General features: G+C 40.1%; 1 protein-coding gene across 1 annotated transcript in view; it reads left to right on the top strand.

Moving 5' to 3' along the window:
* The window catches only part of LOC306658272 (uncharacterized protein), a 78,095-nt gene extending 66,023 nt beyond the window's left edge, over positions 1-12,072 (top strand). The window contains exons 3-5 of the mRNA XM_079135067.1: positions 4,824-4,903; positions 6,743-6,998; positions 11,892-12,072. Of these exons, the coding sequence (XP_078991193.1) occupies positions 4,824-4,903; positions 6,743-6,821 (159 nt within the window). The 3' untranslated portion in view covers positions 6,822-6,998; positions 11,892-12,072. The remainder of the gene's footprint in view (positions 1-4,823; positions 4,904-6,742; positions 6,999-11,891) is intronic.
* The last annotated feature ends 1,092 nt before the right edge of the window (positions 12,073-13,164 follow it).

Here is a 13,164-nt window from a genome sequence, read left to right as displayed (position 1 = left end):
CCTAGTCCCCATCAATTTTGGTAACCAAACTAGAGATAATTAGCTGGCAACTGAAATAATAATAATAATAACTAGTATTTCTCGAAACTTTACAATGTGCAGACACTGTGGTCAGCCATTTATGTTATTTTTCCATGATCCTAACAACCACTATGTTCCTCACTTTTCAGATGCAAAAGCAAGAAACAAAAGCTATGAACTTGCTCCATATTAAGAGAGTAGTAGAGGTGGGTTCATCCTTTAGAATTTAAATGCCAGATCCAAATACTTGACATTAGAGCTATTCCACATAACACTGTCTCATTTGGGAGGTTTTGATGAGCTGTGGAAAAATCTCTTATAAACTTGGACATGGTTGAAATCTGGACAACCAGGCCCAGAAATCCAAGGGCAATGCAGAGCTTCTTTGGTGAGATATGCCAGTTTTTTTGTTGATTGAGCTATGCCAACTTTTTCTTGAAAAGGAACATGTTAGATGGTCATCTTGCCTCACGGTAAAGCACACGTGGTCTGCATTCTCCACCACCCAAGAATTTTAGCAGCTTCTAGCTGGTTCAGGGATGGTCCTTTGAAGTCTTGTCCTTTACCACAAGGGACTTATGTCAAGAAACCAACCTCTCAGTGTGAGAGAAAAGGCAAAGTTGGAGATTTTTCCAAAGAAGTTGTTTAAATATAAGTGTGGGTTGGATAACTACTTCTAATCACTCATTCAGGGCCAGTGAAGTCACTTGTTTGACTTTGTTTACACAGTCAAAGAAGGTCATCCACAGGTCAGCCAATCAAGGCCTGCCACATGCTTGAGCAACACCGCCATTACGGTAAAAGTCAGATTTGACCAGTTATTATCTGGCTTGCTAAATTTGCATTGGTCCTTCCCACATTTGCCCATAACACCTCATCTTTTCTGTAAATATAAGCAGCAACTTTTCATGCTTTTTCTACTTGCTAAGCAAAACTCATTAACTATTGATTTTCTTTTCAGTGAATGTACCACAGAAATTGCCCTTAGGGATTCAAGTGAAAACAATAGATATATTATTCAATATATCATATTTCTGGAAAGGTAGCTACTGATTTTTACTAGATACACAGGATGAATTCCTTTAAGCATACTTTTATTTCTCTTACAAGATTAGATCTGTTTAATGTTTACTTTCATGGTCTGTAAAGGACCTGCATGGCCTGGCACGGAAGTGGTATGAAGCTCATGTACAAAGAATTTGTCTTCACACTGGTGCAGTCTAACCACACCCAGGAAAAATTTAAGGTTATCTGACTGGCCTAGGCAGAGTCTTGTAAGAACCTAAGTCAAAAACTAGTAAAAAAGAAAGCCAGAGTTCCCTTACAAATCAAGTGGACAATTAGCTGAGGTGAAAAGGAAAAGTCTTCCTAAGTCCCTTTTTCACTAACTTATCATGTTCGAATCATTTTCAGGACAAGCAGAACTTATTTAAGTGTCATTTTGATGAATGGGAATTGTCACTGCAATCACTTGATTTTGCATGGGTTATCCCAGATGCTTGATGCCTATCAGCATCAGGCGGAAAACTTTAAGACCCACTCTAAATCCGTCCCTTTATTCAGGGCCCCACTCAACCTGAATGACAATGAGATGACTTTCCAAACTTGTTGGAACCATGTTGTCAATAAAATTGTCACTAGCAGGAGCGAACATCTCATTGAGGCTGTGTTCCTTCATTAGTAGAGGAGTTGCTGGATGCCCTGGAAAGACACCTGTCGGGTAATGTTTTTCTTTAAACAAATCAGTTCTCCCTGGGGCATTTCCCAGCAACCGCCTTATACCTACTTCACCCAAGACCTGCCAAGGAGTGTAGACTTAGGTAATAACTCACTCTTGTCTGACTTTGTTTTCTTGTCTCTAGGACTGAAGGGAGTAATTGGATTGAATCTTGGAGAAATGCCCAGTTAATAGCAAAAAGCAATTAACCATTCAAACTGTTGGTAGAGTTTAGAAAAGGAGGAAGAATAGTGGTTAACTTTCCTCCTTCATGTTTTGGAATACATTCCACTTTCATTTTCCTAATGTAGAATCAGATCCTATACCTGGAATCTATGTATTTATTCCTGAACTCCTTCTCATCCACTTAGTGTTTCTGCCAGTTATGTTATGTTTCAGGGTCTAGAACTGAACCAAATTTATGAATGATTCAACAAACATTCATTGGGTACCAGTTAAGTACAATGCACTTGTGGATAATTAAAGATGGCTACAAATACTTTCACATCTCTTCCATTGAGAAGTGGGAACTTTGCCCTTCTCCATTGAATCTGGGTAGGCTTGGGGACTGCTTTGATCAAAAGAGTATGGTAGAAATGTTGCTATGCCAGTTTGGGGGCTCAGGCCTCAAGAAAAGAACAACTGCTATTTTCTGTCTGTTGGAACACCCCGGGAAGCTTGGAGCTTCCATATGAGAAGCTGGACTACCCTGACTGCTACGCCAGAGAGGCCACAGGTAGGCACTCTGCTCCGCACCCCTCTCTGAGCCTGACTTTTAGCTGGTCTTGCCAAGGTGTCAGACAAGTGAGTGCAGCCATCTGGAATTTTCCAGATGAGCCCACCTGACAGCCAAATACCATCACTATGTGGTTAGAAGACTCACCTAGCTGTCTGGTCCAAATTTCTGATGCACAAAATCATGAGCTATTGTTGTGAGAAGTCCAAATTGAGAGTCTTTATTAACCGGCTGACTGTCTCATTGGGCCCCAAAAATGGCTATTGGGAGAGCAGCCCCGACCATAGGGTTGCAGGGGTTTTTATACCACAAATTAGTACATCAATCCTAAGTGACTGTTGCTATGATGCAAAACTACAAATTAACATCATGAGATCTAAAATCATAAGCAGAAGGGGAAGTGGGTCAAAATGACCTTAGTTGGATACAAGTTAAAGAATGGTTACTAACATCTAGATAATCACTGTTGACATGGTACATTGTCTAAGAAAAATAGGAATCAAAAAGAGAACAATTTTACGTTATATAAGAATTGTCATTTTGTGTTGCCAAACCTGCTATGCTAAGCAACTGTTGATGGATACAAAGGTGGGGTATTCCCATGGGAGAAGCATTTCCTACATAACATGGAGTCACAGGGTAAAATGGAGTCTGTTTAGTTATTGCCCGGATAGCCTGGCCTATAACATTTCCAATGGAGTCAGATATGTCAGCCTGTCACAATATGATACTTGCTGTCTTACTTCACCCAAAAATACCAAGTTAGGCTAAATGTTTGTCTAAAATCTGCGCTCTTGTGCTGCTTGAGATATTGAGGTGGCAGATGAGCTGATGTGGATGAGGAGTTTACAGGGCCTGGCATGTAGTGAGCACTCAGCAAGAGGTGCTTTTATAAAGTATTGTACTAGCATCCCAACTATTCCTGTTCTTAGCTTTTGTCCCTGGATCGCATTCTTCACATCACTGCCAGAATCATTTTCCTAAGCATGGCCTTGTGTTTAATGTGATGGATACTGCTAGCTGCCCCTCCGATTTTAAAACGTGTCTTCTTCCTCAGTGGCAGATCCTGTGACTACTGACTGGGTATGTGGAGGCACAGACTAACGACTACCCTCTCCAGCCCCCCAGGTGGTTAGGTGGGGCCATGGAACTCTGTGTGGGCTAGTGGCATATAAATAGGAGTGGTTGTGCTCTTCCTAGGAAGTGTACTTCAGGAAGAGCCACGCTCTTCTGCATACCACCTGCAATATAAATATGCTGTCTAGAGCCCAGTTGTCTATCTTGGTCTGTGCTAGTGAGGGCACATCCTTAGGGCGGAGGGAATAAAGCCTGGAGGGTATGTGGGGTCCTGGTATACCTGTACCTGCCAAACTGCCCTCATGGCTCTGGAGTCTCATCTCTGGATTTTTATGTGAGAAGGAAAAGCTTTGTGGATATAGGCTTTCTTAGTTTCTTCTTCCTCCTCTTCTTCCTCCTCCTCCTCCTCTTCTTCTTCTTCTCCTTCTCCTTCTCCTCCTCCTCCTCCTCCTCCTCCTTCTTCTCCCAGGCTATGCTCTGCCTAATCTTAACTACATCCCCTTCTGTACATTAGGCACAGACTATCTAGATGAGTGAAATGTGTCACCTGCTCTTCTGGAGTTGAGTCTTTGGGGGAGGATTTGAATAAGTAGAATAATAAAGGGCTATGGAAAAGATGGGACAAATATTTATTTCATACTTCCTATGTACTCAGGACACTTTTCCATTCATCTTCTCACCTTATCTTCACAAGGGTCCTGTGAAATAAGGATGGCTAAATCCATTTTAGAGAAAAGAAAAAAAGACTCAGGTCATCTGATTAGTTTCTTGCTAGTTAGAGGGAAAAACTCAGGTCTGTACCCTTCTCCTTTAGGCTCAGTCTCTGCCATTTCTGCCATGGCACATTGCAATGAGGGTGGGATTGAGGTTCAACTGATGACATAACTTGCCCTAGACTTTGAAAAGTTAATCGATATTTGAAAGACACAATGGAAGAAAGGGAAGCTCACAAGGAGGGACCAGAAGTATTCCAGTACAGGCATGGCTTGTTGGGAACATGGCTTGTCCCCTGGGCTGCAGCACTTCAGAGGAGGTGGGATAACAGGGGAGGGTGTGGTTGTGTCAGGCCCTGAACTTGGACTTTATCTGCTTTTGTACCATGCTTTCCAACTTTAATGCTCTTGTGTATGCTCTTTTCTCTGTGAGCCTCCTTCATCTCAAGTGTAAATAACTCCCTGTATTAGTCAGGCTACTTAATGCTAGCTACTCTAATGAACTTCTCCCAGATCCCATTTGCTTAACATAATAAAGTTTTATTTCCTATTCTTGCAGAGCTTGAAGTTGTCAATGTCTGCTTGGGAGTGTGTGTGGAAGAAGAGAAAATCTACTGTAAGCAGTGACTGGATTCCTGGGTAGGTTGCATTGGGATGCCACGATATTATGAACATTATGAGGCCCACCTGGAATTCTCTGCTGGATTCTTTTCACTTAGCTGGCTGAGAAGTAATAAGAGAGAATGGAGGGTGATGTGACATTTGATGATCAGTCCTGAAAGTGGCATCCTTCACTACTGTCCATGTCCCACTGACCAGGTTAACACAGGCCCAGCCCCACTGCATGGAAGACAAAAAATGAAATTAGGGCATCCAGCCAGTCCTGGCCACACTTCCCAAACTTTTTCATGGTGGTGAAAATTTGATGAAATAATATGTATGAAAGCACTCTGTCGAATTCTTGGGGTATAAATTTATGTTTGGGTTTATATTCCTTCACATTCACATATCCAAATCCTCCCCATTTTTCACATCATCTTTTCCAGGAAGCTGTCTGGAATTGCACTTTCTTTCTTTCCTTCCAGAACTCATTAGTTGAAGGTTATCTCTGTGTTCTAATTTTTCACCATGTTGAACCTAATTTGTTATATTTTATCTCCACAGAGTTTAGCACAATGTCATTTATATATATATATAATATGGCATATATGCATATAGATACCCATATATGTATATGTGTGTGTATATCTCAAGCTTTGAATAAGTGATTAATAATTGGTGTAAAAAGAGAAAACATAAATATTTGAACCTCCAAGGTAAATGGAATGTTTCCCCAAGCATACCCAAGTCTCATCATTTTTTTCTCCCAATTTGTTTATTAAGAATGACCAAAGGCTGAATGTTTTCCCTGATAATTGGAGAATGATATATAATGGGGGTGGCAGGGTGGGGAGTGAGAGAAGAATGGGGGAAGTTTACATTACGTAGAAGGAAATAAGAGGGAATGGGGTATGAAAAATGGTGGAATGAGACAGACATCATTACCCTATGTACATGTATGACTACACGAATGGTATGTATGAATCTACATCATTACAACCATAGAAATGAAATGATGTACCCCATTTGTGTACAATGAAACAAAATGCAGTCTGTAAAAAAAGAAAAAAAAAAAAAAAGAATGATATAATGTTGAACCAAGCATGAAAATAGAAACTAAAGGTCTACAAAACACTGGTTGGTCTGATATGTTTCTAGCCAAGATAGGAAGTAGGGATGGTAAGGCAGCGATGTGCATGGTGAACACTAGGCAATCACCCCTCGTTTGGCTTATCTTCCTCATAATATCAGTATGCTGGCTGCTCAGGGATGGGAAATGTCTGAGTTGCTTCCAGTAAAGACAATGGAAACAGTGGCAATAGGGTTCTCCTGCCTACCTTGAGCTCCAGAGGTGGTAAGGAGTTGATGCTATCAGAGGAAAACCTTCACTTTTTCTAATTATTTGAGTTAAATTAGAATTCTATGAGGTGTCTAATTCTGATGGTTCATGAATGTTCATGGTGGAAAAGTCCACTTTCCACTCATAGAGAGACTTCCTTAGTTGCATATTTTTCTGGTCTCAAGAAAATGAACATAGGTTCTGCTGAACTTGTGTTATTCTCTTTCCATGTGAAAGGTAAATTAAATGGTGATTTTTCTCTTTCCAAAAAGAATTCTCTACTTCACCAAATGATTAACAAGGTATCCTCTTAAATAACTACACTCCTTATTGTACTGAGAATGTGATTTTCTTTACAGTTTCCGTTAACATTTAACATTTTGAAAGCCCTTGTTATAACATTAGCTCTTATACTTACTTAGTGGGATACTGGCTGGGCTTTAGAAGGTGGCAGGACTGACAGGTAGCCCATCTCTAAATCTTCCTTGTTTTAAATGAAATCATTGGCCCCACTTTTTTCAATTTTATTTTCCCATTAGGAAAGAACGTGGCTCTGATGGATGTGCTAGAGGAAATGCACCAGGAAAGCCCAGGCAGGGTGCAATCAGTCACCATTAATGCTCACAAGGAGCAAGGCTACTTGAAGAAATACAGCTACTTATGGATGGACAATAAAATTGAATTCATGGAGCAGTTCCTTCTCCATGGGTGATTTCTTGGTGCTGAAGCACTAGAATTGGATGAGACTATGAGCCTCAAGACTCCACGCTGCATTCAGCACACCTTAAAGAACAGGTATTGGAGTTTAGTTGAGTCTAGCATCATCTTTTTCAACTCCAAGGACACCTGTTAAATCATTTTATATTTTGAGATATAAGGCTCTTGCCGCAGAGAGAATTTTTTCTTGAAGATCAACATCTATGAAATGTTAGGTGAAGGAGTGGATAACTTTAAAAATCAGAAGATACTAGTGGCTAGCTTCAAGTCGGTGTTAAGCCTTTTGAAATCAAGGATGACTATTACAAGGAGTTTGATGTTTAAGGAGCATCTCCTTAGCCACGTAACCTGAGGTAGAGTAATTTGAATCTGATTGTGAAAGGAAATTAAAATTACACAAATCATTTGATCAAACCATCCTCATAGAATTCTAATTTAACTCAAATAATAAGTATTTTAATGGTTCTCCTGTGTGCTTATTTTTAGTCTTGTATTCTGTAAGTTATAAGAGAGTTGCTTTCATGCATGTGAAGTGTAGTTCTCTTCCTGTAAAAACTTGACACAATGCTTATCCATTTGATTTGATTGCTTTTGCATGTTCATTAATATAATTGAAACATGTAGCTTCCTCCAAGTTTTCACAGGCTCTACCCTAATTAACTGCTGGCATTCTCTCACATTACAGATTAGTGTAACTGAGTAAGGGCACTTTGTTTAATTTTTTTATTTTTTAAAGTAGTTGATTATGCTTTTTAATTTTTTTTATTTTTACAGACTTCATTTTGATTCATTGTACACAAATGGGTTATAACTTTTGTTTCTATGGTTGTACACGATGTAGATTCACACCATTCATGTAATCATACGTGTCCACAGGGTAATGATGTCCATTTCATTCCACCGTCTTTCATGCCCCCGCTCCTCCCCACTCTCATTTCCCTCTGTGTAATCCAAAGTTCCTCCATTAATGTGAAAAGAGAGCCTACAGAGCGGGAGAAAATCTTTCCACACGCACTTCAGATAGAGCACTATTCTCCAAAATTTATAAAGAACTTACAAAACTTTATAACAAAAAATACAAAGAACCCAATCAATAAATGGGCTAAGGAACTGAGCAGACGCTGCACAGAAGAAGATATATGGGTGATCAACAAATATATGAGGGCTGGGGATATGGTTTAGTTGGTAGAGTGCTTGCCTCACAAGCACAAGGCCCTGGGTTCAAGTCCCAGCACCGCAAAAAAAAGAAAAACAAATAAAAAACACAAATATATGAAAAAGTATTCAACATCTCTAGTAATTAGAGAAATGCAAATTAAAACCACCCTAAGATTTCATTTAACTCCAATTAGAATGGCTATTATCAAGAACACAAGCAATAATAGGTGTTGGCATGCATGTGGGGAAAAAGGCACAGTTGTACATTGCTGGTGGAATTGCAAATTGGTGCAGCCACTCTGGAAAGCTGTATGGAGATTCCTCAGAAAACTTGGAATGGACCCACCTTTTGACCCAGTTATCCCACTCCTTGGTTTATACCCAAAGGACTTAAAATCAGCATACTACAGTGATGCAGCCACATCGATGTTTAAAGCAGCTCAATTCACAATAACTAGATTGTGGAACCAACCTACATGCCCCTCAATAGATGAATGGATAACAAAACTGTGGTATATATACCACAATGGAGTATTATTCAGCCACAAAGAAGAATAAAATTATGGCATTTACAGGTAAATGGATGGAATTGGAGAATATCATGCTAAGTGAAATAAGCCAATCCCAAAAAACAGAATGTTTTCTCTGATAAGAGAAGAATGGAGAGCAGTTTATTGATGAGATGAGAAAAGGTTGAGCAGAGAAAGGGATGGGAGGTTTCAGCCCATTCAGGACTGATTGGGGGACCGTGGGCAGCCGGACAGCACTAGGAAATGACCCTCAAAGTCTATAATTTTAGTTACTGACCTAAAGTTTCCAGAAGAGATTTGTATGGAAATAAGTGATTTGCATTCCAGAAGGAGGGATTTTCCCTGATAGATAGTAGGTATCACTCTTTCCCAACAGGGCCCCAAACCAGAAATCAAAGGGACTCTTATCTCCTATGTATAGCCTGTGTATTTCCAGAGTATTTTTTAAAGACTGACAATGATGATGTTGTAGAAAGTTCTGGAAACTCAGAAGGAGAAAACAGAGTTTCTGAATTTTGTTTGGCTACTTTTGAGACACTGTGATCTGACATGAGTTAATCTGAGGGCATTTCCTCACAGGGCTATTGTGGGGGCCTTAATGCAATAATTATGCAGTTGGTTTTGATGCAGTCAACCAGTAGATGCTTGTTGAAATACAACTTTTTTTTTTTAACATCAAAGGTAAGAAATAAAAATGCACAAAGGTGGTCAAAAAATAAAAGAGAGGATTAGATAATGTCAAATTAAATGAAATGGTATGTTTAAAATCTTTTTTTTTTTTTTTTTTTTTGGTCCTTTATATTAATGTGGGGATTTCTGAGTGAAAAAAAAAAAAAAAATGTAAGAAACCAGGAAAGTTTTCATTTTAAAAACTTCATTTTTTATTTTAATGGTATTAAATGAAAATAATTTGATTGACACATTTGGGAGGCACCCATTTCTGATAGCAGCTGTGCTCCCACTGCAGTCACATCAAATGCTTGTCTTCTCTTGGAAGGGGTCGGCTTAGTGATAAAACCAAAGCTCTCTCAACTGTCACCCTGCAGAAGGAAAGCTCTGAGAGGCTGCTGCTGAAAGTCCCTGTGGTTCTGCAGCTGAGGAGGAAGCCATGCTGCGTGGGAGGCCGGGGCCTGTTCAAGGACAGTAGGCAGTATTATAAATACAGTTAACCCTGGGAAATCTGGTTTGTCCTGAATGGTGAACACATCCCTTTACAATTCTGCAGACTTTGAAAATCTGTATCAGCATCAGCAGATGTCTTTGGAGGAAGCTTGTTGTCCACAGAGTGGTGGCTACTGCTCATGAAATGCCAAGACTAAAAATGCTGAGCTCTCTGCCATGTGGTTTCGCCCCCACCCTGGAAAGCCTCACTAGGCTCATGTCTGTTCCACACAGATAAGTGATAGATAGAGGTGTTAAATTCAGCTCAGTAACCCGTTTTATGTACATACAATTCTAAGTGATCTGTTTGACTGCTTCATATCTTACCTGCTTTGGTATCTTGTGGTATAAATCAGGTTGATCTTCACTATGTGCATACCACACACAACACAGACTCTTTCATGCTTATGATCAGTTAGAGCTGCGAGTGGTGAGACATGTCTGTAATCCCAGTGACTCAAGGGGCTGAGGCAGGAGGATCACAAGTTTGAAGTCAGCCTTGGCAACTTAGCATGATCCTCAGTAACTTAGCAAGACCCTGTCTCAAAATAAAATATAAAAAGGATTGGGGATGTGGCTCAATGGCTAAGCGTCCCTGCGTTCAATTCCTGGTACAATCCCCAAAAACCAAAGGCTGAATGTTTCCTCTGATATGTGGATGCTAATTCACAATGCGGGGGGGGGGGGGTGGGGAAAAATAGAGGTACTTTGGATTAGACAGAGGGGAGTGAAGGGAGGGGAGGGGATATAGGTGTAGAAGGATAGTAGAATACATAGGACATTATTACCCTATGTACATATATGACTATACAACCAATGTGATTCTACATCATGCACAATCAGAAGAATGAGAAGTTATACTCCATCTATGTATGATGTGTCAAAATGCAATCTACTGTCATGTATAATTAATTAGAACAAATATAAAAACCAAAACAACCAAATAAAACCCCAAACCAATTAGAATATATAATTTTAAAGTATGGTTTAAGGTCTGCATCTAAAGTGTAAAGACCAGAGGGAAAGCAAACTAGTTTGGGTTTGGGAAGGAAGTTTGTTAAGAGTTGTAGAGGGGACCTAGGCATCGACATAGGGATCTTCGTAATAAACAATTGCAAGACATTCACTTCACACAGCTCCTAATTACCAAGGTATTTTTTTTTTTTTTTTCACTTTGTCTCCAATAACTGTTCTACATATATTATGCTGAATTAAATATTTATTCTGGGGAGAATTGCCCAGAGAAAGGTAGAAGTTAAGCAGACAAAGAATAAAAGGTTAAATAGCCAGAATTTCATTGTTTATTCAAGAATTCAAACTCAGTCTGGAAATCATTGTAAGAGTTCAGATTAATTTTCCATGTTTTTCTTCTTCTTGGTAAGCTTGCTTTTTTCAGATTCATGGAAGCAGAAACCACAGTTTTGTAGAATTAGAGAACCCAAAGTTGGTAGTTCTCAATCATTGTTTCACATGAGGCAAAGAATGTGGATGGGTTTGGATCAGCAAGAAATTGATCTATAATGAAGACTTAGGGTGAGGAAAGGGAGAGGATGGAAACCGTGGGCCTTTGAGTGTTGACTATTTTACCAAAGCTCAACATGGAAAAGAAAGGGGTTAAAGAGGCCAGTAAAAAAATGGAAAATATGACTACCCATTCCTTGACTGCTGCCAATAGGGAAGTGTGGGAGGAGACGCTACTAGGGCAGTGTGGAAGGTGTGATGGTTGGAATGTTTGTATCTCCCACAAAATTCACCTGTTGAAATCCTAACACCCAACATGATGGGATTAGGAGGTGGGGGTCTTTGGGAGGTGATTAAGTTGTGAGCCTGGAGCTTGCATGAATGTGATTAGTGCCCTTATAAAAGAGGCCCAAGAAAGACCTCTTACCTCTTCCACCAGGTAAGGAAACAGTGAGGAGGAACTGTCTGTGAGCCAGGAAATGGGTCCTCCCCAGACACCATATCTTCTGGACTTCTCAGACACCAGTACTGTGGGCAATACATTTCTGTTGTTTAGACACCACCCAGTAAATGATATTTTGTGATAGTAGCTTGAATGAACTAAGAAGATAAATGGAATGGAATCTTTCTTGTTCAAGTGCCAATCTCAACCCCTCTGCAGTGTCCCCACACCTCCTGCAGGTACTGGGAGAGGAGAGCTGTAGGAGGTGCCCAGGTTCTACCATGGAATCTGCTTTGAACTGGGAGCTGCAGTGCAGTCATCTAAGGCTCAATCCAACGAAAGCCTGGAAGCTTATGGAACAAAGGAGATTGCTTTGGAAAGTAAGAACTGGTGGACATAGGAAAGGTAAGAAGTCTCCTTCAGGAGAAGTTTATAAGCTAGCAGGGCCAAGGACAGACCCTGAAAACAGAAAAATAAATATTTAGCCTGACATGGACTGGCATTTCAACTGTTTGTTTATGATACCTTAGAAATAAAAAAGCACTCTTTTTTGGGCCCACAGGTGTTAAAGTTGGAAAGATCTGGTATTGAAGCTCGGTTAATATAGCCTGGAGTAAGTTTCCATCTGAGTCTTGGTTTTTGCTTTAGAAAGTGGGAACAATAATAACCTAATTGTAGTGTTGTTGAGTGGCTTAAAAGATCATATGTGTAAAGCAGAGTTAGGTGTTAACTTAGCTATTAGTTAAGCGCAATAGTTAGCAATAAAGTTTTTGTTGTTGTTGTTCTAGCATGACTCAGCTAATCACCACTATAGAGCCTTAGGCCAGTGAGCTCATCTCCTTGGGTCTTGGTTTCCTCATCAGGAAAGTGAACCAGGTTGGTCTACTTTAGGTATTTGAATAGGGCTTCCCAAACTTGCATGTGCAGAGGATTCACCTGGGAATCTTGTTCAAAGGTAGCTCCTGACTCAATAGGTCTGCAGTGGTACTGGAGAGTCTGCAGGTCTGGGGAGCTTCCAGGTACTGATGGTCCATGGGCCTCGCTTTCTCAAGGGCCATCACATGTAATGTTTCATTTGTTGAGTCCATGTAAGAATACACCAAAGTTCAACCTAGGAGGGTTTGAGAGAATGAGATGGTCTTTTTTTTCAGTGCATGGAGATCATGGCAAAGGAAAGCTGAGAGTATCTGGGAGGTGGGGGATTTAGGCCAGGGAGTGTGACCAGCGTAGGAAGGGAAGGTAGTAGATCTGGAATTGAGACTGGGGGTAGAAGAGAACCAAAGCGTTGTGCAAAGCAATTGCGTCTAGTTTCCTATGTGTTTAGTCTCTAATTTGGATACAGCAGAACAGTACAAACCCTGTATCTCTTTAATACTTTTCAAGAGGAGCCACTGTAAAACTTCAGCATTTCTGAATTTAATCCATTATAGGATCCTATACTTAATGAAATTACAACAATTCAACAAATGATATAATTGCCCTAAATACTGTT

Source organism: Sciurus vulgaris, assembly GCF_902686455.1.
Source record: "Sciurus vulgaris genome assembly, chromosome: 3".
NCBI classification, from domain to species: domain Eukaryota; kingdom Metazoa; phylum Chordata; class Mammalia; order Rodentia; family Sciuridae; genus Sciurus; species Sciurus vulgaris.
The sequence above is the reverse complement of the archived record's forward strand: the minus strand, read 5'-3'. Positions and strand labels throughout refer to the sequence as shown.